Below are 26,470 nucleotides of genomic sequence, written 5' to 3' on the forward strand. Positions count from 1 at the left end.
GAAGGGGCTAGCAAGGGCAGGGGTGGCTGTGGGGAGCCCAGAGACATCCCCTCTCTTTCCCCCCCTGGAGACCAGGCTCCCTAGGGGAGGCTGGGGGCAGAGGAGGCGGGTAGGAGAGAAGGGACCTCTAGGAAAGGGTGGGAGGCCTAGCGGGGTGGCCAGGCCTCAGAGGAGGTGCCTGCGGCTGGCCCTGGGAGGGAAGGGGTTAAGGCGGTGGGGGGGCAGCCTATGGCAGGAGGACACACCTGTGCGCAGGGGCGGCAGGCGGGGCCCAGGTGAGGAGCCTGCGCCGCCAGGCCCTGGAGAAGGAAGGAGGAAGAGTGGAGGCCCGGCGGGCGGGCTCTAGGCCGTTGAATCCTGGGCCTTGACTCCCCTTCCTCTCCCCGGCACTCACTCTGTGGGGGTCAGGCGGCCCCAGTGACAGGTAAAGGCCACTGGGAGAGGGATTCTGGGGCTGGGCCAGGAACCACCGAGTGGGGATGGAGACCGATGAAGCGGTGTGTGTGGGGGGATCAGGGACAAGCTGTGGGGGCGGCTGGGGAAGGGGCTCAGAGGTGAAGAACTGATGGGCAGGGGCCTGCGGAAGACCTGCCTGAGTCCCAGTGGATCAGCAACTTAGGGTGGGGCTGGTGGCGGGCTACAGGGCTCACCCGGAAGTGTCCCCAGGGACTCGGGTGGTGGGGGATGGGAGCCAGGGTTCTGCAGCCTCTCCACAGGGAGCCTGGGCGGAGGACTGCCCGACCTGGAGGTGGGCAGGCTGGGCAGGGGCCCCCGTCTTACCCAGCAGTGTTTGGGTGCTGGTTGGGAGTCTCTAATACTGCCGGGTAATGATGGAGGCCCCCGTTCCCGTGTCAGCGACATCTACCGCCTCAGGCCCCCCCAGCCCCCCGCTGGCTGCAACCCCCTCTCCCGAACCTCCCCACACACCGTGGAAGCCCCTTCGTCTTGAGTGAAGTGTGTTGCCAAAGAGGTGGCTCTCCGTTGGCTGGCTGCCCACTGAAGGGACACAATGGCCCGAGCCCCTCCCCCAACCCAGTGTGATTTGTCATCTGGTGGATCCAGAACCCACAGCCGACCTTGAGCTTGGGATCCGCTCACATACTCTCAAGAGACCTCACCTGGACTGCGGCCAGGGTCCCTGTAGCGACTGGTCAGCTCTAGCCTGGAGCTGCATGTCGGCCGGCTCTGGGTCCATCTTCCAGTACAGTGTTGGATGGTCTAATTGTGAAGCTCCTAACACTGTCTGGTAAAGATGGCCCCCGGCCGGTTCCCTCGGCAGTGACCTTCAGGGAGCCCTGAACACCATGGAGGCCTCCTAAGGAACAACCTCTGACCTTTACCCCTCTGGATGGGGGGTATAAATCATTAGAAAAAGGGAACAATGGGGAGGAGACAAAATGGCTGCCTCTAGAGTCCCAGCAGGATTTGGAAGCATACCAGGTACCTCCATTCTCTTCTCCCCTTGGGAAGATGAAAGAAATAAAGTGTGGATAGGAACTTGTGGCCGACTGATTCAGGTCACTTGACCCGTCTTTTGTCTAATTGTTGATTTCATCTTAGGCTCCTAGCTCCCGAGGAGTGGGGCTGACATATCTGGTTCATCTCCTTGTCCCTTTTATGACACTTACCTGCAGAGCAGGGGAAAATAAATCTACTTTTCTTCAATAATCGGGAGAAGCGGAAGATGAACCCGGTCCCTAACCCTGTAAGACTCATCTCCTCCCCAACCACTGCACTCTGTAATTTCTGTACATACTTTGCTCCCACCCCCCACCCTGGTGCTGATGACTCCAGATGTTCCTGGTCTCCCCCCAAAAGACAAGGGATGGGAAACAGGGGCCGATGTGGCATTCAGGCACAGGCAGTGGCTTCATTTCTCTAATGCATGAGCGGCCAAGGCTGTCTTGGGAAGGGGAGGCAGCCCGTGTGGGGACTGAAAATAGGCACTTGCTCTGTTGGGGGCCCAGTGCTGCTGGCATGAAGATCCGACCTCCACAGGTAAAGCCCTGCTCCACAAACAGCTTCGCACAGCTGATGACTGAGAAATTTGAGTATGGGTAGCCCACGGCAAGAACATGATCCACTGGGCTTTTGAATGCATAAGGGACCTCGACAGGCACAAATGGTTTCCCCCACAGCTACATGGAGACTTGTTGCCAAGGAAGCAGCTTGTGTTGGGGTCATCAGATTATTTTGGTCTAGCTCAGCAAAGCCACAGCTGCTCCAGCCTTAAATAAAGGAAATGTTGGTGAATAGATGTTGGCGATGTGGTAGAAGTGGAGGGTGGAGCGAGAAGTGCAGCTGGGCTTCAGGGTCTGAGGACCTGCTGCTCCCAGCTTAGGCCGTTTTGGATTTGACTTAGCGGGGCTTCCACGGGGAAGCAGCAGGTCCCAGGCTCTTCTTAATGCCTCCCTAACTGCCCCAGCCAGAATCTCGGCGCCCCCTGCTGGCAGACGCAGAGAAAGACCTAGGGGAGCATGACACTAACGTGCGCATGCGTGACCCTCCTACCCCAACTCAGACACACCATGCAAAGACTTAAGCTTAACTAATAAAAATTTATTGAGAATTCCTGGGATGGTGGTTATTGCCTCCCAACCTGGAGGGAGGAACCAACACTGTAGGAAATCACGCAGAAATCACGCTGTCCCAGCACCTCTGGCCAACACAGGGAGGAACAAAGTCATCCCCCCCCCCCCCCCCCAAAATTGGTCAGGCTTTGTTCATCCAAGAAGGGCTGGGAGGCCAGATGCAGAAGAGACCATCACATGATACTGAGGGGTGGGATTGGGGGGGGGGGGGGTGTGTGTGTGCTGGACCCCGAGCTGGCTCCTCAAAAACCAGGGGAGAAACAGACCCACTTCTCTGGTGGCAGAGTTCATGGTCACCAGGCTCACTTCTTAGCCTTGATGAGGCTGTCACTGTGGAAACCAGACAGACGGAAGACATTAGGAAACATAAATGTGACAGGGAGAGCACCTCAGACCACTCCCTCCTTCCTGGGTGAGGGTGTGCATGCGATGAGGGGAGAAAGGTGAGGCCACAGGGGAAGAGGCAGGTACTGGGAGAGGCAAGACCCTATAGAAACAAGGATGAGTCAACAACTTACCTGCCCCTGCGGATACCAGGTCACCAGACGAACGGGAAACACAGAAAGAGAAGAGAAATGCATGTGTGATCCAACAGTTTCAGGCCCCACCAGTTCTAAGCCCACCTTTGCTCCCAAGAAAAAAAGAAAAACATCTGGAAGCCAGGAAGGTCACGCTGAGAAGGGAGACTGATTCCCTTGACCACTACCACTCCTCCCATGCCCTAGAGCAGTGATGGATTTTAGGGCTTTCTGAGTAAGAGGACAGAATATCATTTTTCACTACTCTTCAGTTAGACCAAACCTCACAACTAGAGTGCTTTTTACAAAATAAATCCTATTTGACCTTGTAAGACCAATCTTACGAGAGTCAAGCTCGGGACTGTCAACCACCCCCTTTTCTAACTGTTCACAGAAATGGTGTCTTTCAAGCCACCAGACTCAGGTCCCATGCTCTCTGTGATACCCCTTGTGTAGGTGTCTCACCGGGTAAAACTTTCATCCTGTAGATTCAGGACAAGGTTGTCAGCAGTGAGATAGATACGGTTCTGTGATGTGGCAATCTATAGGGCGGGAAATAAACAGATGCTTGAATTCACGCCTGGACTTTTACCTTGCAAGTCAACAACCACTGATTGAATACGTGTGGGTTAGGAACTCGGTGACAAGTTAAGGCATGGTTTCTGCCCTCAAAGATCCAGAGCAGTGAGCAACAGCGATGTATTAACACCACAACAGAGGCAGAAACAAAAGGTCATGCCTTTTGTTTTCATGGAGAAAAGAGTGTTGGAGAAGCCAGGTTGAGTAGAAACCCCAGTAAGCAATATTTGAATCCCTTTACGTCAATGTGCTTTCACTTAAAACAATTCCAGACTCATGGCAGCCTTTGGGGGACACTGGGCTCTTGTGCTCACCGTCTTGGAGATGTTCTGGGCTGCCCGGATCTTGCGCAGTTTGATGTAGCCAGGGTTTTTGCTCAGGGCTTCTCCAAGGTGAGCAGGTTGGGGTTAAGGGTTCACACAAGGTCCAGTTTTGGTCTCAACCCGCGGCCCCATCCTTCCTACTCCAGCCCTTCTCTGGACTGTCAGATCCAAGGTTGCGCTCAGATAGTTCGTGCCTAGTCCCACTTTGGTCCCCATCTGTGGGCCCCCCTGCAGGCAGCTGCCAGGAACTGGAGGCAGCAGCAGAAATGGAGGCAAGGCCAGCAGTGCTATTGATCTGCCTTACAGTGAGGAGCCAGGCCTCAGGCACCTCTCTAAGATTTCAGACCCCATTCAAAACCTCCATCCCCAGGGAGCCAAGGACAGAGCACAGAGTCGCATTCGCCTTAGTCTCATCAGCCGGCCCATGAGGGAGAAGGGGAAGCAACGTGCTCCAGGGGCTGGGCAGAGACTTCTCTAGCAGAAGGATATCATCCTGGCGGCCTCGGCCTCACCCTCGGCCTGCACAATCTTCTGCCGCTGTTCCTGCTTTGCTTTTTCCACCAAAAACTGGGCTCGCTGGGCCTCCTGCTGAGCTGTGGTGGGAGAGAGCCAAGAGGTCACAGATATGAGGTGTCAGGAACCCCAGCCTACCTCCTGCCTTCTCAGAAACCCTATTCCTCTCGTAACTCACCCACTTGCTTGGCTTCCACAGCGGCCGTGTACTCTCGGCTAAAGCTCAGCTCTGTGATGGCCACATCATCTAGGATAAGGCTGAAGTCCTTGGCCCTCTCTGTCAGCTCCCGCCGGATCAACAAGGATACCTGGGGGTCAGGGAGGGGTGGGCGGATTGAAGGGACTGGAGAACTGGAAGGGAAGGGCGTTGCTGTGACTGTCTGAATACCAGATCTCCTGAGAACGGCAGAAAACCACTAAGCCTTTCTTAGTTCCTCACCAGAACATATGAGTTGGAAAGGACTTGGTCCAGTCTTCTCAGGTCACAGGGACTCCTCATCTTCCACTCTCCCCAACATAATCTACACCTCTAGACTTTACCACTGTTTCCTCCCCTGGTTCCTGATGTTGACTGCTACTGAGTGATCTTGACTCTCCTGGTTTCTCAGCGGACATTAGTACAGCTTTAAGTTGAAAAGGGAACCAGGGTCATGACCCTTTTCTAATAAGCTGCCTTTCCTAATATCCACTGCTCAAGGCCTAGGAGGGAAGGTGTGAGATGGTGACAGGTCAGACCTGGGCCCGCTGGGTGATCAGCTGTGAAGCATTGAACTTGGCCACCACACTCTTGAGCACCTCATTAACAATGGACGGCAGCACTCGCTCCTCATAGTCTAGCCCCAGGCGCTGGTACATGCTGGGAAGCTCCATGGCATTGGGTCGAGACAGCACTCGCAGGGAGATATTCACCATCTGCAGGTCTGAGAGTGAGGTCAGCAGTGGGTGGTCCAGGCCATGGGGGTCTCCTCCGGTCTTAGCCAAGAACCCTTCCCCAAGCATTTCCTCCTCCACACACCTCCCTCTACACCTAACGCAGTGCTGTGCGGTTTGGAATTCCCCTGGGGAATGGAGGGTGATCAGGCTGACAGGCCAAATGTATCCTTTCCCGTTGTAAAGTCTTCTCTACTCACAAGCTCTCCACCATTTTGCTTCTGTACTGTGTTCAACTTCTATTGTAGGCTCTCTCATGCTGCATCAGAATCATTTGCATTTTTGGGGTGCCTGGGTGGCTCAGTTGGTTAAGCGTCTGACTCTTGGTTTCGGCTCAGGTCATGATCTCACTGTTCGTGGGGTTGAGCCCTGCGTTTGGCTCTGTGCTTTCACTGCAGAGCCCACTTGGGATTCTCTCTCTCTCTCTCTCAAAAAAAAATCATGTTCTTTAAAAAATCATGTGTTCTTTACTAGACTATGGACTTGAGGACAAGGGTTGTGTTTTATGAGTCCTTTATTCGCAGGGCCTACCATTCAGAGAGTGTTAAGCCACTTTCACTAAAAACAGTGTATTACAGGTGAGCTACTTGAATCAGTGCGCATGCCTGTGTGTGTGTGTGTGTGTGTGTGTGTGTGTGTACGCGCCCACGCACATGAGAAAGGGCTCTGGGTGATCTCAAAGACAGCTTCTATGTATGGTCTAAAAGGGAACAGGTTCACCCGTGAAAAGTGGGCCAAGTTTCCCCACGACAGGGGAAACTACTGGATAGACTTGGATAGAAACTACTGGAGAGTCAAGCAGTTAAAACAAAACAAGGTCTTAGAATAAGGCTTTGATCTACGCAGTGACTAATACAAAGAACAAACAATGCCCTCACTGAACTTACAGTAGTGGGGAGGACAGCTGATAGATATGGGCAAACACACAGGGTGTCCAAATCGTACTGCTTTAACCTCAGAAGCAGGTCCTTTTATTATAGCTGTTTTGCAGAAGAGGAAACCAAGACCCAAGGGATGTGACACTATCCTCCTCCCCTAGGATCTGCCAGGCTTCCTTGCTTGCTTTATGGAGCCATCTGGCAGGGACTCCCAGGTGCCCAGACCTACCTTTGGAGCCTGTGGGGGAGGAAATTTTTCTGGGTCTGGCCCGAATGTCATAGATGATGGGGTACTGGAACCAGGGGATCCTGCAGGGGAGGGAACAGGGATAGGTATCAGGGGACTGCAGTTTCACTAGTTTCTCCAGGTGTTCCCTCACCACGCGTTTCTTGGCCTGCTCCACCTCTTAATGACCATGGGCAATGAGAAATTCTCTCCTCCCTCTGGAGAACAGTTTATGTGCCCCCGAGTTTTGGGCAGCACCCACTGCTCCAGCAGAAGGAGGGAGGGGGCAGTAAAAGAGCAGCTCTGAATCCTTCGAAAGCCCTACTACAATCATTGGTGGGTTGGCGTTCAAGGGTGAAGGGGTCAGGGTCAGTCCGCTCTGCCCGCCATTACCTGAAGTGAAGGCCCTCGGCCAGAATGGTGTCCTGCTGCACGCCACCGATCCGATTAAAGAAAATGGCTCTGTGCCCGCCTTCCACTGTGGGGAGAGGGGTGGGGATCAGGCCAAAACGCTGCTGAGAGTACGTTACTAACCTCTCGGGGAGGCGGGCGGGGTGAGGGTCTGGGTGAGGGCGGGGACCCAGAGGGACAGGGCAGAGGTCTAGCGGGGGTGGGGGGAGTCCGGAGAGCGGGCAGAGGTTGCTCACCGGTGAACACAGATTCGCGGACGCCGTAGGCCACGGCGCCGGCCCCCAGCAGCAGCTTCAGCGCCGTGCCCATGCCCCGTGGCCCGGACGGCAGCCGCCCCGCTAAGTCCTTCAAGTTCTGGGCCATGTCCGATCCTATGGCCGGCGGCACCAGAGGTCAGGAGCAGGTGCCGGCCCGCTTCTACCCTGCTCCAGTTTAGAGATCGCACCCCTTCACACGAGGGTCCGGGGCCCGCGGCGCTTGCGGGAGAAAGGGCACCGGAAGTGCGCTCCCTTCTAAACCCTCCCCAGGGCCGAGGACCCGAACTTCGCGCACAGAAATTACGCAGCCGGAACTTCCAGCCCCTTTCTGGAACCCTGCCCTTCCAGAGAGGCTTCGGTAGCGCCAGACTGCAAGCCATCGCCATTTCCAAGTGCCCACTTTCAAAATGGCAGCCGGAAGGATGTTTGAGATTGGGCAAGCGCGAAGTTTAAGGGCGTTATCGCAATTTCCGGTCCGGTTGCAAGATGGCTGCGCCCAGTGGCGGATTCCAACCTCGTGAGAGGCGCGTTGGAGAGCAGGAAGAGGGCTGGGATGCGGTGGCTCCCAAGCGGCCCCGACTCGGGGCGGGAAACAAGATCGGAGGGCGAAGGCTCATTGTGGTGCTGGAAGGGGCCAGTCTGGAGACAGTCAAGGTAGTTTGGGACAAGGAAGTGGAGAATTAGCAGATCGATAGGATGGGACCCCGGGGCGGGGAGGTGAGGGTGAGAGGCTCAAAGTGGATGGAGAGGCAGAGAGAGTGAAACATGCTTTTGGAGGAAGAATAGCCTAGTTGACTGTCTTTTGGTTAAACACCTGGGTTGGCGTTACTCGTTTTCTTCTGCTCTTCGTGAATCTCATTGCAGCTGTCACATCCCGACTTCAATTGATTTACCGGAATTCTGTGGTAAAAAGTTATCTAAAGGGAGGGTAGGGAAGGGTAGACATCTCCATTGCGTCATCCCTAGGTGTCTTTTGTCACCTTCCTTTATAGTACTGTCCACTTTGAAACGCTGGATCAATTATCATTTAATACTTTTACATCCTTATTTTTACCTGTCATCCAGCCCTCTTCCCGAATATTCCAGCAATTGTGTATCTTAAAACTGCAGTGTTCTCACCCTTTCTTGTTTCTCTTACCTTTAGGGCTAAACTTGTCGAATGAGGAGGCCCAGAAGAAACAGCACTGGTTTCTAAGTCAGACCTGGGTTTTAAACTTGTTTTTCATACTTATTTTAAGTGTGTGATCTTGAGAAAACAACTTTGTCCTTAGTTTGTAAAGTGGAGGTTAATACTTTGAAAGTGCTTTAAAAGTAATATTTTGATAGTAATGTGATTCTTTTCCATTTTTACTTCCTCAATCTTTGTGTTACTTTATTAAGCTTGCAGTCTAGAAAGTCTTTTTTTTTTTTTTTCCCATTTTTCTTAGGTAATTGATATTTCCAACTTAATTACAGGATCTTATATTTATGTCTCAGTTAATTGCTTGCCGTCTTTCCAGCCTATTAATTCTGAATCTCCCTTAACCACTTGTTTCTTCATATGTCCCATGGGGATGATAGTACGGACCTTATTGGGTTGAGGGGATGAAGGGAGGTAATATCAGCAAAGGGTTTAGAATGATACCTGTCACTTGGAATAAATTATTGCCATTGTTATTCCAGGTTCCTCATCAAGAAGTTGAAAAGGTCATGGTCAAATTAAAATTCTTAGAGCATGCTGGTGGAATGTAGGTCAGATTGTCATTAATGGTACTCCAGGGATGATTGAATTCATAGCTGGTTGAAATTTTATGTACTGTTATCTTTTGCCTTCCTGGTGCTGGTCCTTCTTGTTCTGCTAGCCTCATGGAGCCTGCTCTCTCCTATTTATTCCTTAGACTCCAGACTTGTTGGCCTTTGTTAAGGTCTTTGAAAGCACTAAGTTCTCTGATATTTTAAGGCCGTTGCACATAATGTTCTCTAAAGGAAGCTTCCTTTACTTAGCTCTTTATTAATTCCTGTTTGACAGTTCATGCAACAATTACTGAGTATGATGCTGTTCATTTTTCAATTATTAGTTAAAATGTTATTTCTTCATAGGAGTGACTCCCTTCTTGGTATAAATCAGGCCCTCCTGTTAATAATCCTTTAACGAACCATTTATTTTTCTTTCATAATGTTGATCACAATTTGGTTGTGGTTTCATGTGGTGGTTTACTGTTTGTCTCTTCCACTAGAAGGCTTCCGGTTCTAAAATCTTATAGCTCTGATACCTGTTACAGAAAATGAATACACATAGTACTCATTCTCTGATTATTCTAATTAGTTGTTTTCAAGCTTATTAACCACAACCCGCAATAAAAAAGTTACATTGTGAGCCAGTACACACACACACACACACACACACAAAAACACATGCAACTATCTGATACCAAAAGCTTCATAAACTACTACTTACCATGACTACATGTAAAGTACTCTTTTCTATTTTATTAAAATAATAAAACTCCTGGTTATAACTTACTAATGGGTAGAAACTGGATTGTTCTATTCAAGAGGTTCTTTTTTTCAATAACTAAGAGTGTCCCACAGAGTTGGTTCTTTCCCTATGCTTACTCTCTGACATTTTTGTTGTTTCAGTTAATCAGTTTCAAATCTACATGCCTCTTCCCCCAAGCTTTGTGGAGTTATGTATCCTTTTTTTTTTTTTTTTAAAGTGTTTATTCCTGACAGAGAGAGTGTGAACAGGGGAGTGGCAGAGAGAGGGAGACACAGAATCTGAAGCAGGCTCCAGGCCCTGAGCTGTCAGCACAGAGCCGGAAGTGGCGCTCAAACTCACAAACTGTGAGATCATGACCTGAGCTGAAGTCGGACGGCTTAACCGACTGAGCCACCCAGGTGCCCCTGGAGTTATGTATCTTAAGTTGTTGCCAGACATACGAATGTTCTATTGATACATAAAAACACAGCCTCTCAAATCCTGTATTTGTATATTTAGTGGTGTGGTTTTGGACTTTTTACTGACCACTTTATTGCTCCTTAGGACCCCAAATTGCAATCTGCAATTCTTTCTTTTAGCTGCTATAGGTTTTAGCCAGATCTTTAGTATCACACATGTACTTAGTGTCTCTTCTAGTATACACTGAGTTACCAGAATAATATTCCTCATTCACTCAGTGCCCTGTTATTCCACAATTATTTCTGGCTTTGTGCTCGATACTTGAGGAACCTTGCAGTTTACAAAGCAGTCATATTTAATCACTGTTCTTCAGTGTTTCAGTTCTACTTTTTCCGCATGCGTTTTCCTTCTTCACATTTCTGCTTTTCCTTTATTCCAGCTGTACCTTTGCTCAGACCAGTCTTAACACTGGCACCAACCCTCTTCCGTTTTACTTTTGAAAGTATTCCTTGCTGAAGTCGCCTCCCGCATCATTAGAATTTTCACACTTTTCTCCATCCTCGCCAATACTTATTTCTTGTCTTTTTTGGATACTAGCCATTCTGGCTGGTGAGGTGATACCTCGTTGTGCTTTTGATTTGCATTTCCCTGATAAGTGAGGTTGAGCATCTTTTCATTTGTCTGTTGGTCATCTGGGTGTCTTCCTTAGAAAAATGTCTGTTCAGGTCCTCTGCCCATTTTTTAATCAGATTGTTTTTTTTGGTATTGCAGAAGTTCTCTGTATTGGTTAATTTGGATATTAACCCCTTATCAGATATATCATTTGCAAATACCTTCTTTCCCATTCAGTAGGTTGCCTTTTTGTTTTGTGGATGGGTTTCCTTTGCTGTGCGGGAGTTTAGATCATGTGAAATCACAGGCTGTGTCCTTTTGTCATCCAAGATCATTTACAGGGGTAGGGGAGAAAGGGTCAGTGGCCACCCAGTAAACCCCTGAAAGGCTTGCTGGGCCCCACCCCCCATTTCTGATTCAGAAGATCTGGAGTAGACTGAGAATTTGACTAACAAGTTTCTAGATGATGATTATGATGCTGCTGCTGCTGCTTTGGGGACTGACCACACTTTGAGAACCACTAGTCTAGGTAAAAGAAGCTTATGTTGCTGTCTGTCATGTTCCCTGTTCTTTAGGTAGGGAAGACCTATGAGTTACTCAACTGTGACAAGCACAAGTCTGTGCTGTTGAAGAATGGACGGGACCCTGGGGAAGTGAGACCAGACATAGCTCACCAGGTAACTCCAGGGACAGAGCTCACGACCCCAAGCCTTTGTACAGAAGGTCGGGCAGCTGCGTGCTGCTTCTCTTCGCTTGAAACTATGCCTTGGTTTCTGCGTCCCCCAGAGTTTACTGATGCTGATGGACAGTCCCCTGAACCGAGCTGGCTTGCTGCAGGTTTACATCCACACACAGAAGAATGTGCTGATTGAAGTGAACCCCCAGACTCGAATTCCTAGAACCTTTGACCGCTTTTGTGGCCTCATGGGTGAGATCTCTAGGAGTTAAGGTTCAGAACGAACTTGGCAGTAGTGAAGAAGGGAGAAAGAGAAAAGATAAATGAAATGTGAGCTTTGTAAATAGGAGGAGTGGGGTGCATGTTTGATACCAGAACAAGGACTCATCTTCCCAGGGGCTGGGGTAAAACCTGCATGGGTTCCTGGCCGAGTGAACTCATTGCCATCCAACTAGTCGTATGCTTGACAACTGCTCATTCGTAGCATTTTAGGACCATAGTGTGGATGTAAAGGACACACGGAGCCCACTTTACCTGTGGGTTTTTCTGGTTAGATTTCTGGGCAGAAGAAATGGGGTCACCACCTAGCTCTGAACTCTTTTCTCCCCACCCTCAGTTCAGCTTTTACACAAACTCAGTGTTCGAGCAGCTGATGGCCCCCAGAAGCTCTTGAAGGTGAGATACTGGCACCTACTGGTTGGAGGCGGGGTTCTGAGATTGTTTCTGGGGCTGATTTTTCTTTTTTTCCCTTGTTCTCTTTAGGTAATTAAGAATCCAGTGTCAGATCACTTCCCAGTTGGATGTATGAAGATTGGCACATCTTTTTCCATTCCAGTTGTCAGTGATGTACGAGACTTGGTGCCTAGCAGTGACCCTATTGTTTTTGTGGTGGGGGCCTTTGCCCATGGCCAGGTAAGGCCTGGGCTCAACTCTTGGGTTCTTCATAGAGCTGAGGCTTAGTATAGAATTCTGAGAACAGCTGGCATTTTGATGACCTTGGGAGACAGAGGGCGAGAACAAAGCCAGAAGACAAACAGGGCCTCTACGACCTGCACGCCCCCGCCCCCCCAACTGTATCTTTTGAGGACTGCTGGTATATTTGTGACAGTGAGAGTCAAGGCCTTCTTCATCCTTTGTACAACTTGAACAGCACTGGAGGGGCGCCTCAGTGGCTCAGTCAGTTAAGCGTCTGACTTCAGCTCGGCGGGTCATGATCTTATGATTCATGGGTTCAAGCCCTATGTTGGGCTCCACACTATCAGTGCAGAGCCTGCTTGGGATTCTTTCTCTCCCCCTCCCACCCTTCCCCCACACGCACTATCACTCGCTCTCTCTCTCTCAAAAACAAGTAAATCTTTAAAAAAGTAGCACCATAAAGATCGGCTGGCTCAGTGAGTAGAGCTTGCTGCTCTTGATCTCAGGGTTGTGAGTTTGAGCCCCATGCTAGGTGTAGACATTACTTAAAAATAAAATCTAGAAAGAAACCCAGCACTGTGAAATACTAGCTCAGCCCTGTTTTCCCTTCCCCAAAGACGGGCTGAACTTGTTACAGAGTGACAGAACTGTCTCTCTCCTTAGGTCAATGTGGAGTATACGGAGAAGATGGTGTCTATCAGCAACTACCCCCTGTCTGCAGCCCTCACCTGTGCAAAACTGACCACAGCCTTTGAAGAAGTATGGGGGGTCATCTGACAATAGCACCTTGTTCTGAAACAGAGACTGTTGCCATTATATCCCTTGGCCCTGCTTTCCTCCCGCTGCTCGGAGAGCGGACCTTCCTGCACCGGGACTGTGGGGGGTTTGGGGAAGCCGAGGCTGTACATTTGCTATTTGTTTAGCCTATAAATACTGTTTATCCTATAAATATCTGGTAGTTCTTTGGGGATTCCTAAAATTAGCAGGATCTTAATGGTGGAAAAAAATCTTAATGGTTGTTCTTCTCAGACTCCAGGAAAAGATGTGAGGTCACAGCGTTTGCAAGTTTGGTCTCAGGCTTTGTGGTTAGGCCTTGACTCCCACCTTCTGGGCGGTAAAGGAGAGACCCCTGCTGGATTTTCAGCTATGTGGCAAGCACGGAGAACGGTCTGTAAGGAAGCAGCCAGGAATGCCAGCAGTGAAAAACTGAACAAAGAGAAGTGATTTTATCTGGTACAGTTCCAAGGTAGAAAAAGTGGAGCAGGTGGGGCCTTGTACCCCACCCCGCCCCCCCATGGGGGGGGTGGTGGTAGCGGCACATATACAATCATAGTAAATTGGCAGGAGAAAAACACAACAGATTCCTGGCTAGAGGGGGAGAGATAAGGCAACGTGCATGGGGGAGCCCAGAGGGGAGACACGGGCCCTCTACTCCTCCCACGAGAGTTTCCCCTTTGGCCCCAGATGAAGACTTGGCTGGCAGCAGAGGCACGGCTAGGAGTATCATGTCTTCCCACTCCCTGGTTTCCATGTTCTCTGTGCTCTGAGGCGAAGGAGGGCTGTGGAAAGGGAGACAAGTGGTTTCTGCACCAGCCCGGCGCTAGGCCACCTGCAAGAGAAGAGTTTTGATTGGCGGGCTGGTCGGAGTTATTCCTTCCAGTCTCTGGTCTACAGAGACCAGACTCTGGGGGCCCAAGTTTGCCGTGATCGTATAGTACTCTGTGTTGTGGGGGCCCAAGTTAGAGTGGTCAGTGCCCCACACTTGTTTTCCCGGGAGCCAGGCTACCTTCAGAGTCACTCCAGGTTTCAGTACCGTCTCCCTGCCATCCGCCCCCAATCTATTGCTCTCGTCTATAACTTGCTGGTTCAGCTTAGCTACAGGGATGGTCACTTACCAGGGAAATCGATTATTTCTCTTTCTTTAACTTTTCTTTCCTTGGCACCATTACTTTGTGAACATAAGGCAATATGAAGAGTAGGCTCAAGAAGAAGACGTGACCAAGAAAATAGATGGATTTATACACCTGTGGGGAGATACCGGCCATTGAGTGAGAGACAGAGCAAGGACCGTCCTCACGGCCTGTGGTTTTAGCGATTTCCGCCCCCTCCGCTTACCTTAAACCACTTGTCCCACGTGAAGAGGCAGAAGGCAGTCATTGAGTAACCCATGAAGAGCCAGTGGATGGTCTGCTGCACCAAGTAGTAGAAGGGTTGTAGGATGGTAATGGAAGCCAGGTTGCTCAGGGTTGGGCTCTCCTGAATTAGCCTGGCAGCCTGGGGAGCGAGGGGAGAGGTCGTGAGTGTCTCACTCGTCGTCGTCCCTGTTCACCCGGCACCCCTCAGGCCTACCTTTCTCTCCACGATGACAATGAGGAATTCCATCTGGAAGCAGACCAGGTATCCCGAGTGGAGGCCGTGCCAGAGGGCCAAGAAGAGCAGCGACAGTCCCTGGGACAGTTCTTTATTTCCAAGGAACTTGAGCCGTTTGAAGACGTAACTAGAGAAAAGGGTGGGTGGGGATGGGCCTCAGAGCAGTGCCTGCTGCCACGCTGGTGGCTCCTGCTCTGGGTGGTCTGGGGTGAGGGAGGCGGTGCCATCAGACTAGCTTTAGAAATGAAAGGCAGGGGCACCTGAGTGGCTCAGTCGGTTAAGTGACCGACTCTTGGTTTCGGCTCAGGTCGTGATCTCACGGTTTCGTGGGTTCAAGCCCCGCATTGGGCTCTGCACGGCCAGTGCAGAGCCTGCTTGGGAGTCTCCTCTGCCCCCGCTGCCTCAGTCTCTGCCCCTCCCCCACTCTCACGGTCTGTCTCTCTCAAAATAAATGAATAAACTTTAAAAAAAATTAAAAAAAGAAATGAAAGGCAGTGGAGTCGATGACTCTGTTCAGAGACAGCAAACAGACCTCACGCTTAGCTGGGTGAGCTTGGGCGAGCCACTTAGTACAAGATGACTGAGTGTCTGCTGAGCGCCCGGTGCCTAAGCTGCAGTGCTGAACAGGGCAGACCGGTTCTCGTGCCGCTCAACAATTGTGCGTTGGTGGGGACAAATAAAGACGTTTGTAAACGGCAAAGGGGAACATGAAACCAGGGCGGAACTGGGATTAAAATTTAAGGCACCTCTCGGTCTTGCTTGTGCCTTGCGAATGTGACCCGAGTGGTTTTCGGGGGGCCGGGAGTGGAGACGGAAGTCAGTATGTGGTGGGTGGGTGCGAGAACAATGAGGTTCTACCCAGATTGGGAAAAGATGGATCGCGCATCCGTGCGCTCAAATCTGGGAAAGTGGTGGAAGAAGCTAGGGTCCGGACCCCCGTTCCAGCCGCTTACCGGGCCACCCAGGCATTGGTGTTGATGTTGAAAGAGGCGATGGTGCCGGTGAATCGGGGGGTCGTTTCAAAGAGCCACACCTTCATGTTGGCACAGGCGTCCCACTTTGCCTTTCTGTGTTCGTCAAAGTCATTGAAGCCCAGCCCTGTCAAAATGCACACTCCTTCCTGAGGGAGGGAGCATTCCGTTAGCATTCCTGCTCCTCTCCTCCCCACCGCGCCCCACAGCTTGTTGGAATATGACCCCGGCTCATCTTTCCTACTTACTGTGACCAGCCAACAGGTGACGTACTTGTACAGCACGAACTTGCCCCAGAGCAGCATGTACATGCAGCGGAACCAGAAATCGTGGTTCTTGAGGAAGGAACACACAGGCATTAGGGATACTCCCCGGGCAAGGCCAAATGCCCTTCATGTTCTTCCCTTCCAAACTTGAGGCTGACTACTTCATGTCCACCTGACGGTCCGCTTCGCTGCCCTTCTAGTAGGCTAAGAGGAATACGCAGGGAGCCCAGTGAACATCCATTCACCTTTTTCTTTGAAGAGTCCCAGAAACAGCATTGTCCCTAAACTCCTCTAACGCACTGAGCATTCAGGACACGGAGCACCGAGGGACTTTTATATATCCATGGTCAATGTTAGTTTAAGGAGATAAACCTACCCAGAGTGCGTAGGGAGCTGCTGCAAGCCTTTCAGCTGGGCAGGAGCAAAAGCCAGCACTTCCCCCTCCCTTGGTTTTTGAATTCCCTAGAAGCCCCCAATCTATCAAGAGAAGAAAACAGGCTGGAGAGGACCAAAAGCTGCTCTGCTCCAAGGAGTCACTTGGCTGTAATAAATCAGGCTAAGAGCTGCTCCCGAGGGAGGTAAGGGGTGCTAACAGTGCACCTGGCACAGCCCTGTGCCCGCGGAGGTCGTTCAGTGCTGGCTGATGAACATGTCGCGGCCCGGCTGGCATTGACACCAACTCTCACAGATCTAGAGCGAAACCAACATGCATTTGTAGATGGTGTTACCCGCTTCTTGGCTATCTACAGGGATCCTTGCCTGTCCATTTCTACCTCTGATGCAGTCACACTGCTGCTCCATTAGTAAGCACTCACTTCATAGTCTTCAGTGAGGAGATAGTCTTCTGTGATGTGGGGGCTAAGCAGAGTGTAGCCCACTAGGTAGACAAGGCCCAGACTCAGGCGCTTGAGAGCAGGTATGGTGCTGGAAAGGAACAAGCAAGGTCACAATGGACAGAGGCTATTCCCTTCGCCCTCTGACCTTAAATTACGGAGAGAGGGGTTTCAGAGTGTGGCTATCCGCCCGGAGGAGGACGAGTGGCTCTCCGTCCAGAGCCTTTATTCAGTCTCAGGGAAAGACAGCTCTCTGTGGTTGACTTTGGGCAATGGTGAACGCGAGACCCTGCGAGTCACAGGGGCGGGCAGGGTGGGCAGGGGAGCGGTGTGGACGAGTCTGTGGTGCTTCCCCCTCAGGGCTCCTACACATCTCACGGCCTCACCAACCGCCTCCGTCCACACTGGGACCGAAAATCCAGTGCGGAGGACTGGAGGATGACCAATTCTCAGTCTGCTCCTTCCTACCCTGGTTGAATCGAGGCCCAAACACAGGCTAGACACGTTCTCAGGAAAAGGATTTTTCTGGTAACTTTTCAATTTTCTACTGTGATATATATATACACATATATATATATATACACACACACATACACACACACATTTTTATATATTTAACAATCTTTTCTTTTAAACCGAGAAAATGGGTTTTAAAGGCAGGGACGTGACTGTTCAGGCAAAATCCTGTGGCATAAAAGCGAATTTTTACGTTTGTACTACAGGGTCGGAATGGCTGGCTGGAAGTAGCCTACGCTGAAATGGGCCCGCCACCCGCGCTGAGCAGGTACGGAGCGCCCGTTACGACAGTCCGGGGCCTGTGCGGCATAGGCCTGTGAGCCGGGGCCGTGCTGGAGAACGCAGCCAGGGCTGGCCTGCAGGAAGGCACCTAGAAGTGGCTTTGTATTGGGTGAGATCACCTATACAGAGGTCTTGACCAAGAGGGGCAATTACCTGTTTGGTATCTTCCCTGGTATGTCAGTCAGCTGTCCCTGCACCAGCTTCATGTAGTGGTTCATTGAGAACTGGGGCCCTACCAAGAAGGCCCCATAGAAGTAGGAGAAACCAGCAACTTCCAGCAGGGAAGGGACACCCCGTATGGCATATTTCTGTTGCTCAGAGGACAAGGAATTCTATGCCGAGAAGAGAATGAATGGTTCAGGATAGCCTTGAATCTCCCCCCAAGAGCCAGTCTGCGTGTTCCCCACCCTGGGACCCCACTGAACTGGGGTTCTTCAAACAGCCGTCTCTTTGAGGGCGTGACATGGAGAAGAGTAATTGCCTCACGTGGAAATGAGTATGTGCAGGGGTAACTTAGCAACAAGTGGCTGCTGCTTTTCCAAACGCCATGCTGGCACTGATCTCTGGACTTTGTGCGAGAGCTGGATCCGGGCAAATTAGATTTGCTGATCCGTGCTCAGTGCTATCTGAAACAGAACTCACACAGGCCGGGGATGAGGTAGAGGCTCTGCCCCTGGCATCTGGGTCCAGTCTTTTGATTACAACAGCCTTTCTCCTTCCCTCTGGTTCAATTCCTTAACCTCTCTGCAGAGGAATGGGGACTTACCTGATCCTTCCCTCCGTCAAAGTAGTCAACAGCCAGACCTGAGCAGAGAGAGAAGGTGTGGGTAGAGCAGGGGGAGAGACCACTGAGGAGGTGGCCTGTGGACTGAGTGTAGCCAGGAGCGGACCGGGGAACACAGAGTAAGTTTACGGTCAGACGGGGAAGAGCCTAGGGGTAAAAGGGGAAGGCAATGAGCCAGCACTCACCAATCAGCTTCAAGGTCAGGACACAATGTGGCATTGTCCACTTGATATCATAGTTGCCAGTGGCTGTGTAATAATATCCGGCAAGAAGGTAGGCCTAGGGAGGGGGAAGAATTTATTCCATCACCAGCTAGGATTTCTTTATTTTCTCCCTGCTCTAAAATCCACTGTATTCTTTCATTTTCCCCTTCTCTTGGTCTCCTCCTTAAAGGCTTTTGTTTTTAAGTTTGATCTTTTAAATTAAAAAAAAAATTGTTTATTCATTTTTGAGAAAGAGAGAACGTGAGCGGGGAAGGGGCAGAGAGAGGTGGGAGGGACAGAGGATCCAAATCAGGCCCTGCTGACAGCAGACAGCCTGATGTGGGGCTCAAACTCATGAACCGTTGAGATCACGACCTGAGCTGAAGTCGGACGCTTAACCAACTGAGCCACCCAGGGGCCCTAAAGGCTTTAAGTTCCTATACATGGAAGAAACTGAACCCATGGAGGGGAATGCTCAAGGCTTCTCAGCAGAATGAGGGCTCAACCGAGAATTTGGAGCTTAGAGTCCGTAGCTCAGTCTCAGCTGGTTTTCTGCCTGGCCTTTACGCGACACCCCTCCTGGACAGCTAGCTGGGTAGTCCTGGTCAAAACCAAAGAACATGAATGGCGCAGTCCTGTGCAAGGGCTCAGCTGTTCAGGTCATCGTCACTGCAACCTGCAGATGGGGCGCCTGGCACCTGTGAAGAGTGACCTACCTGAAGCCATGCTGCGGAGAGATGTCGGGAGAAAGGACTAGAAATCGGGTCTCCTAGTTCACTTTTTCTGCGCCACAGTCCCCGACCTCCCCCCTCCCCCGAACGGCTGTTGGCTGTGGTCTGAGCTGCCGAGGGAGAGGCATTTACCATCTGGAAGCAAAATGTAGTGAGGACGGCAGTGACAGTGCGGCCCATCAGTCGAAGGATGAGGAACTGAAGTCCAACACACAGCAGGGAGTGGTAGAGCTGATTTCCTGGAGGAGGAGAGGACAGCAAATTTTAGCCTGTGGTGGTTTTGTTTTTGTTTTTTCGCATTCTCACCTGTGCTGAGACTTCTAAACACAAAGAGAATATTTAAAGAAAAAACCTTTGGTATTAGGATTTTTTTCTTTTCAAAGAGACTCAGATCTTGGCGGGAGGGAAGGAAATGAACTGTATACATATAAGGGATCGTCAGGGCGTTGCTGCATTTCTGAGTGTTTGAGCTAAAGGGATGCTCCTGAAGAAGGCTGGTGCATCTTTCATCCAGTTACAGCCCCAGCAGAGGAAATGATGGGGGGCTGGCAAAGGTAACCAAGCACTCTCAAAATGTTATCTGGGAAAGGGATGCACGGAAAAGGAAAATTAAGCTCTGGTCCTGTGCATACAAACCCTCTCTTTGCAAGCAGAGCGTTATTAACTTCCCTAGCCATCACACTCTCTCCAGAAACTCTGTTTAAGCCTGTTCCTTCCCAGGTTCCCTCCAATCGCCGTGCTACTGCCAAGTTCACTCACCAAAGTTAAAATAAGCGATTGAGAGGCCTGTAAAGGCGTGGAAGAGATGGATGAGGTAGCTGTCCTTGAAGTAAAGGTAACGCCGATAAAATACAGCCATGGGGTAACCTAGAGGGGAGAAAAATCAGTCAGAGGGTCACGCATGCCTGATGCCCTCCCGGTTTTGGAAGTTTCTCTGGCATGAAATGCAGCCCAGAGTGGAAAATACGTCCCTTATGTGGATGACAGCAGAGAACAGTATCCAAGAATCAAAATTTGCTTTGTAAATACAAACTTAAAACTGAAGATATGGGGGCACCTGGGTGGCCCCGTCGGTTAAGTGTCCAATTTCTGCTCAGGTCATGATCTCGCAGTTCGTGGCTTCGAGCTCTGTGCTGACAGCTCAGAGCCTGAAGCCTGCTTCGGATTCTGAGTCTCCCTCTCTCTCTGCCCCTCCCCTGCTCGTACTCTCTCTCTCTCTCTCTCAAAAATAAATAAAACACACACAAAAAATTTTAAACTAAAGATATGAATTTTATACTGAGGCAATACAAAACTGGGTCCTAAGACTAGGTTTCCTTTATAGCCTATTAAATATTGCTAGGAATTTTCTCTTGCGTTTTTCTAAATGACACAAGGAATTAAGGGTGCCTAACGATGCCCTGAGATGCTAGTTTACACCTTTATGCTCGATTATGATTTCATCACCTGTCCTGTTAGCAGAGTAATGTCAGCTTATTAACACTATTAAGAGGACAAATATAAATTAAAACCAGGCTACAAAATGGGATTACTGACTGCACATACAGTTGTAGACTCCTCACATACTGAGGTCTGGGCATCAACTGTGTTATAAATCCATGTAAATATCCTGGGGAAATGTCATCTAAAGCTGTGATTCCGAGTATAGTCCCAGGGCCACGATGACGGAACTACAAGGGGTCTCTGCTGGGTCATAAACTGATTAGGCATGGCGAAAGGCAGCTTACGGAATTAAAAAGGGTCAATAACATTTGGTATTTCTGAACTACAATCAGTATGTTCCATGGCTTTACTACACATTCAGTGTTCTGTCAAGGAGCGTTCTACTTTTTTTTTTTTAATGTTTATTTGTTTTTGAGAGAGAGAGAGAGACAGAGTGTGAGCAAGGGAGGAGCAGAGAGAGAGGGAGACACACAATCTAAAGCAGGCTCCAGGCTCTGAGCTGTCAGCACAGAGCCCGACGTGGGGCTCGAACCCATGAACCGTGAGATCATGACCTGAGCCGAAGTCGGACGCTTCACTGATTGAGCCACCCAGGCGCCCCAGTCAGGAAGCGTTCTATCAAGAAGTCTGGCTAACGTGCCCGGAAATACTCCTCCTGCAGCAGAGCACGTGCAGAGAACTGGAATCCCCACGTCTTTCTGGAAGGACACTTCACATATCCTATCATTGCATAATTAGTGTTCCTGAGCTGCTCATGATTTATAGTTGCTGCACCTCTTGCTGTCAAATTATAGGTTGCAGTTAGTTTTTCGTGGGCAGTATGCTGGTATGCGTGGTTAACTCTGAGATGCTTAGGAACGTGTTGGACACAAAGAAAGTGCTCGATTATTTATTAAGTGAATAGAAAAATGGATAATCATGTTTTATATTGGCCTATGTCCTTCTAGTCCTTTTCCCCGTTTTTTTCTTTTAATTTACCAACACAGTTCGGGTATTTGTGTATCCTGGTTTTTTCATGGAACAGTGTGTCAACTATTTGATCTTCTTGGTGCTAGGACTTGCTGATGTTCTTTGATTGCTGTTTTCATCATGGGCTAGGCTCTTTAACAAATTTACAGCTGCTTGCAAGTAGTTAATTCTGCAGATGGTCTACGGATCACGGGCTCATTCATTTGACAGATGTTTGTTAAATGCCTACTCTATGCCAGGTATTCTGATTATAGAGCATATAATGAGGAAGGAGGTGGCATGTAATGGTTTATTCTCTTTCTTTTTTAAAGTTTATTTATTCTGAGAGAGAGCAAGCAGGGGGAGGGGCAGAGAGAGAGGGAGAGAGAATCCCAAGCAGGCTCCTCACTGTCAGTGCAGAGCCCGATGCAGGGCTCAATCTCACGAACCCGTGAGATCATGACCTGAGCTGACTTAACCACCCAGGCGCCCCTGTAATGGTTTATTTTCCTGCTAGCAGAAGATGAAGTGATATAGGATTACTAGGCTCAAGGGAGAGGGAGACATCTATAAACCCTTTCATAGTCAGATGAATGAGCAAAGAAACAGGATTGAGTCTCATTACATATCACATGGGCAGGGACAGAACACCAGGTTACAGCAAGTTTTGCTAAGAAGCAGAGCCAGGTACTAGAAAGTATATAGAATAGGGTCCAACTGCCTTAAATTTTTTGCTTTTTACTTTTTAAAAGTATTTATTTTTGAGAGAGAGAGAGAGAGAGAGAGAGAGAGAGACAGAATCTGAATCAGGGTCCAGGCTCTGAGCTGGACAAAGAGAGCCCGACGCAGGGCTTGAACCCAGGAACCACGAGATCATAACTTGAGCAGATGTTGGACGCCCAACCTACTGAGCCACCCAGGCGCCCCTCATTTTTTTTTTTAAGTTTATTTAGAGAGGGAAAGTGCGTGTGAATGAGAGGGGGAGGAACAGAGAGAGGGAGAGAGAGAATCCCAAGCAGGCTCCATGCTCAGCGTGAAGCCCGATGCGGGCTCGATCCCACAAACTGTGAGATCATGACGTGAGGAGAAATCAAGAGTCGGAGGCTTAACTGAGCCACCCAGGTGCCCCTGCTTTTCATTTTTAATGTTTTAGAAACAGGAGTACAAATGAATAGAAGCGATAAATAGGGTAGATCTTAATTATCTAGAGTACTGGTAAATGAGTTCATCTATAGATAGTGAAGAGCTTATCTCTTTAGGCACTAAGACCTTTAACCAACTGGAAGCACTAAAACCATTTAGAATGCTTGAAATTAAAAAAACAAAACAAAACACGACACACACTACTCTGCTTCCTTAACCTGAATATACTTAACATTTTCTTGGTGATCTGGGCCATAATTATTCTGCAGTACAGTCATGATGGCTTTGTGACCTGTCGAGGAGTGTGAAACCGTTTGCTCGGACCCTGTAGGCCCTCCACTGTTCGGCATTCTGAGTTCTTGTATCTGTTTCTTATGGCCTTCATGGCCCCTCCCTTGCTATTCAGGGATCAGGAGTCACTTCTTGAGCTTCGTAGAGTTCCTTTCCCAATTTCTACTTTACTGCAGGCCTTAGAAACTGTAACTTTGTGTAAAGTTGTCAAAGGTGTAAAAAAAAGATGTAAGAGCCAGAGTCTTGGGTGCTTTCCTTACAGGAGACTTAGTGCACAGGCCGGGTGACATCTGTTCTGGCCGCTCCAGGCCCCTTCCTCCTGTTTTCAGGTATATTTGGGGGGCGGGGTGGGGGTTGTTGAGTTCCCTACACTCAAGAAGATGGAGCAACTGGCAGAAAAATTAAAGAAGGCAGCAGGCCAGGTTACCACAGACACGGAGGTCCTAACAGAGAAGAGCAAAGCCCGGAATGAAGCCTCAGAGAGAAGGAGCTGTGTGTCAGCCGAGTTGCTGGGACAACCCAGAGCTGATTTTGAGCGTAAACATCAAACCTGGCTCTTGGCTGCCACTCAGCTCAGCGGGCTTCGGGGCCTGGCTGCCCAGTCACCCCTTGAGGGATGTGCTGTTTGGCGCAGGATGTTGTCCCTCAAGCTGTTTCTGAGTCTTAACGCTTTTTGATGGGAGTCGACGATTACTGTAATGGCTGCAGTCACCGGAAGAATCTTTAAAAACCAACGAGAGCACCTCCTTGCTCACCGCCCACCCACGAGTCTGATTCGGCAGGTCTGAGTGACCGTGATGTGCGGCAAGGGTTAACAAGCACCACCTCACGAAAATCCGAAAGCAAGCCGGCAGCACTTACTAGGTCCTGAGAATAACATTCTAAGACTGATGGCCAGGGGTTCTGGTCTTTCCCATAATAGCACCAAACATGCAGAGAGGTTTGTTTTATAAACAAATTTGCAGCTTCACGCAAGTAGTTAATTTCCTAGATATCCTGTGGATCGCTGGCTCCCTCGTTCCTTTGACAAATGTTTATATAAATGCCTACTAAAGCCAGGTATTCTGTTTATGAAGCATAGGAGAACTTGTTTGGCTATACTGTAACTGTTTCTTCTTTTTGATTACATTTTAAAGGTGGGGAGGGCTTCAGAAACTATTAGCAGATGAAGGATGATGATCTAACACATATTAAACCTTGAGGATCCCCTACCGGAATGGGAATGTTCCAACAGCAAAAACTAGGGCATTCAAAATGCTCTGAACCTCAAAGTACACTGAAGTGGGTCCTCTTCAGAGGTTCAGCAGTCATGGAGCGTTTCCAGCTGTACTCTCCAGTCACTGGATCAGTCAGGTCCAAGCGCCACTTGAGTCAGAAACTAGGATCTGTCACAACCTAGACTGTCATGGAACTCCTTATTCTCTGTACGGTAGTTGTGAAATTACTTGTTAATCCTACAGGTTTGGAGGCTTCATTTGAAGAAGTAGAAATGAGCTGTTTAGGGGCACCTGGGAGGCTCAATCAGTTAAGCGTCCGACTTCAGCTCAGGTCATAATCTCACGGTTCATGGGTTCGAGCCCCGCATCGGGCTCTGTGCTGACAGCTCAGAGCCTGGAGCCTGTTTGGGATTCTGTGTCTCCCTCTCTCTCTGCCCCTCCCCAACTTGCACTCTGTCTCTCTCTCTTTCTCTCTCAAAAATAAATAAACATTAAAAAAAAAAAAATGAGCTGTTTGTATTCAAGTCTGATTAATTTCTTTGACTTTCAACCTGTATAGCTATTTCTGGACTCTGGAGGAATATGGTATGACCCCATTTGATCAGTCAGTGGTTCATATTACCCCGGTGAAAGGAATATAGAGCATTTTTGGCAAGTGTGAGAGAGAAGACAGAGTTAGACAGAACTGCGATGTGTTGGCTTAGTCAGATACTTATACCAGTTTTGTCAAAGAAGAAAACTACCTCAAGCACCATACAAAGAGTTGGTATAATGTCCATAGCATACTGTAGTGGTGTTCAAACTTTCTGCTCTCTTTAGACTCTTAAAAATTACGGAGGACCTCAAAAACATTTGTTAATATGGATACTATCTATCAATATCTACTGTATTAGCAAATAAGAGGTGCCCAGGTGGCTCAGTGGGTTGAGTGTTCGACTCTTGATTTAGGCTCAGGTCATGATCTTGTGGTTTTTGAGTTTGAGCCCCACATGGGGCTCTGTGCTGACAGCGTGGAACCTGCTTGGGATTCTCTCTAAATAAGTAAGTAAATGAATAAATAAATAAAAGAAAATTTTAAAGTATTTAACTACTAATTCATTAAAAAATAGTAAACCAATTACATAATATATAACATACTTTTAATGAAAAAAACTATATTTTTCCAAAACAAACAAAACCATTTAATGAGGACAGTGGCATTGTTTTACATTTTTACAAATTTCTAGCCTTTGTCTGGCTAGATGGAAGGTAGCAGGATTCTCAAATCTGTTTCCGCATTTAGTCTGTTAATATGTTGTTTTGGTTAAAGCATATGAAGAAAATCTGGCTTCACGCAGATATACAGTTGGAAAGAGAATCTTAATAGCCTTTTCAGATCATTCTGAGTATTATTCTTTGATACTATACCAAAACTGGACAAGTAACTAATTTCCTAAGGGTAAGTGGCAGTGTGGGATCTGCAACCATATCAGTGAACTTTTCATTAAGGGCTTAAACTCACAAACCTGAGATCAAGACCTAAGCTGAGGTTGAGAGTCGGATGCTTAACTGACTGAGCCACCCGGGTGCCCCCCGGCTAAAATCATATTTCTTTTTTTTTTTTTTTTTAAATTTTTAACGTTTATTTATTTTTGAGACAGAGAGAGACAGAGCTTGAACGGGGGAGGGGCAGAGAGAGAGAGGGAGACACAGAATCGGAAGCAGGGCTCCAGGCTCCCAGCCATCAGCCCAGAGCCCGACGCGGGGCTCGAACTCACGGACCGCGAGATCGTGACCTGAGTCGAAGTCGGACGCTCAACCGACTGAGCCACCCAGGTGCCCCTAAAATCATATTTCTTTTTTTTTTTTTTTTTTTTTTTTTTTTAATTTTTTTCAACGTTTATTTATTTTTGGGACAGAGAGAGACAGAGCATGAACGGGGGAGGGGCAGAGAGAGAGGGAGACACAGAATCGGAAACAGGCTCCAGGCTCTGAGCCATCAGCCCAGAGCCTGACGCGGGGCTCGAACTCACGGACCGTGAGATCGTGACCTGGCTGAAGTCGGACGCTTAACCGACTGCGCCACCCAGGCGCCCCTAAAATCATATTTCTTAATATCACCACTGATTTCCAGCAGAAAAGCCTTTGTGTATTGGGAAGTTGTCAAGCTCATGGTAACAGATACA

General features: G+C 49.2%; 3 protein-coding genes and 1 non-coding gene across 7 annotated transcripts in view; 1 reads left to right on the plus strand and 3 right to left on the minus strand.

The window, feature by feature from the left end:
* Nucleotides 1-2,538: 2,538 nt before the first annotated feature.
* PHB2 (prohibitin 2) lies at nt 2,539-7,613 on the minus strand. The gene is made up of 10 exons (XM_042945693.1): nt 7,206-7,613; nt 6,952-7,036; nt 6,562-6,641; nt 5,260-5,444; nt 4,703-4,832; nt 4,501-4,604; nt 4,003-4,080; nt 3,575-3,651; nt 3,110-3,115; nt 2,539-2,921 (listed from the first exon to the last, which is right to left on the minus strand). The coding sequence occupies exons 1-10, from the start codon at nt 7,330-7,332 to the stop codon at nt 2,894-2,896; spliced, it is 900 nt and encodes a 299-aa protein (XP_042801627.1). The 5' UTR covers nt 7,333-7,613; the 3' UTR covers nt 2,539-2,893.
* On the minus strand, nt 4,171-4,432 carry LOC122225754. Its single transcript, XR_006205356.1, has one exon. It is a non-coding gene; the product is annotated as a small nucleolar RNA U89 (small nucleolar RNA).
* A 97-nt stretch (nt 7,614-7,710) lies between the features above and the next one.
* On the plus strand, nt 7,711-13,344 carry EMG1 (EMG1 N1-specific pseudouridine methyltransferase). Of its 3 annotated transcripts, none has more exons than XM_042945698.1 (6): nt 7,711-7,880; nt 11,292-11,393; nt 11,503-11,644; nt 12,009-12,067; nt 12,228-12,304; nt 12,971-13,340. In XM_042945698.1, the coding sequence occupies exons 1-6, from the start codon at nt 7,713-7,715 to the stop codon at nt 13,047-13,049; spliced, it is 627 nt and encodes a 208-aa protein (XP_042801632.1). In that variant the 5' UTR covers nt 7,711-7,712; the 3' UTR covers nt 13,050-13,340. The 3 variants fall into 3 exon arrangements, with proteins under 3 accessions (XP_042801632.1, XP_042801631.1, XP_042801633.1); XM_042945697.1 differs by having other exon boundaries at nt 12,155-12,304; nt 12,971-13,333; XM_042945699.1 differs by lacking the exon at nt 12,228-12,304 and having other exon boundaries at nt 12,971-13,344.
* A 162-nt stretch (nt 13,345-13,506) lies between these two features.
* LPCAT3 (lysophosphatidylcholine acyltransferase 3) overlaps nt 13,507-26,470 on the minus strand; it is a 40,225-nt gene continuing 27,261 nt past the window's right edge. Inside the window, exons 2-13 of one of the 2 annotated variants that reach the window (XM_042945696.1) lie at nt 20,023-20,130; nt 19,396-19,502; nt 18,515-18,608; nt 18,312-18,349; nt 17,699-17,877; nt 16,730-16,838; nt 15,897-15,983; nt 15,631-15,797; nt 14,657-14,804; nt 14,423-14,581; nt 14,203-14,331; nt 13,507-13,866 (exon numbers count right to left, since the gene is read on the minus strand). In XM_042945696.1, coding sequence (XP_042801630.1) covers nt 14,215-14,331; nt 14,423-14,581; nt 14,657-14,804; nt 15,631-15,797; nt 15,897-15,983; nt 16,730-16,838; nt 17,699-17,877; nt 18,312-18,349; nt 18,515-18,608; nt 19,396-19,502; nt 20,023-20,130 — 1,313 coding nt within the window. In that variant the 3' untranslated portion in view covers nt 13,507-13,866; nt 14,203-14,214. Of the gene's footprint in view, nt 13,917-14,202; nt 14,332-14,422; nt 14,582-14,656; nt 14,805-15,630; nt 15,798-15,896; nt 15,984-16,729; nt 16,839-17,698; nt 17,878-18,311; nt 18,350-18,514; nt 18,609-19,395; nt 19,503-20,022; nt 20,131-26,470 lie in introns of both variants that reach the window. The other variant, XM_042945695.1, reaches the window with a different exon arrangement.

The sequence above is a fragment of the Panthera leo genome, chromosome B4, assembly GCF_018350215.1.
Source record: "Panthera leo isolate Ple1 chromosome B4, P.leo_Ple1_pat1.1, whole genome shotgun sequence".
Classification (NCBI taxonomy): domain Eukaryota; kingdom Metazoa; phylum Chordata; class Mammalia; order Carnivora; family Felidae; genus Panthera; species Panthera leo.

Bases quoted from the DNA above. Each gene is read 5' to 3' on its own strand.
- PHB2 (XM_042945693.1), bottom strand. From the start codon at position 7,332: ATGGCCCAGAACTTGAAGGACTTAGCGGGGCGGCTGCCGTCCGGGCCA. The intron at 4,605-4,702 runs GTGAGTTACGAG...CTCCCACCACAG, and splicing joins TGTGGAAGCCAAGCAAGTGG to CTCAGCAGGAGGCCCAGCGA. The intron at 3,652-4,002 runs GTGAGCACAAGA...CCCGCCCTATAG, and splicing joins CCCAGAACATCTCCAAGACG to ATTGCCACATCACAGAACCG.
- EMG1 (XM_042945697.1), top strand. From the start codon at position 7,713: ATGGCTGCGCCCAGTGGCGGATTCCAACCTCGTGAGAGGCGCGTTGGA. The intron at 7,881-11,291 runs GTAGTTTGGGAC...CCTGTTCTTTAG, and splicing joins CCAGTCTGGAGACAGTCAAG to GTAGGGAAGACCTATGAGTT. The intron at 12,305-12,970 runs GTAAGGCCTGGG...CTCTCTCCTTAG, and splicing joins GGGCCTTTGCCCATGGCCAG to GTCAATGTGGAGTATACGGA.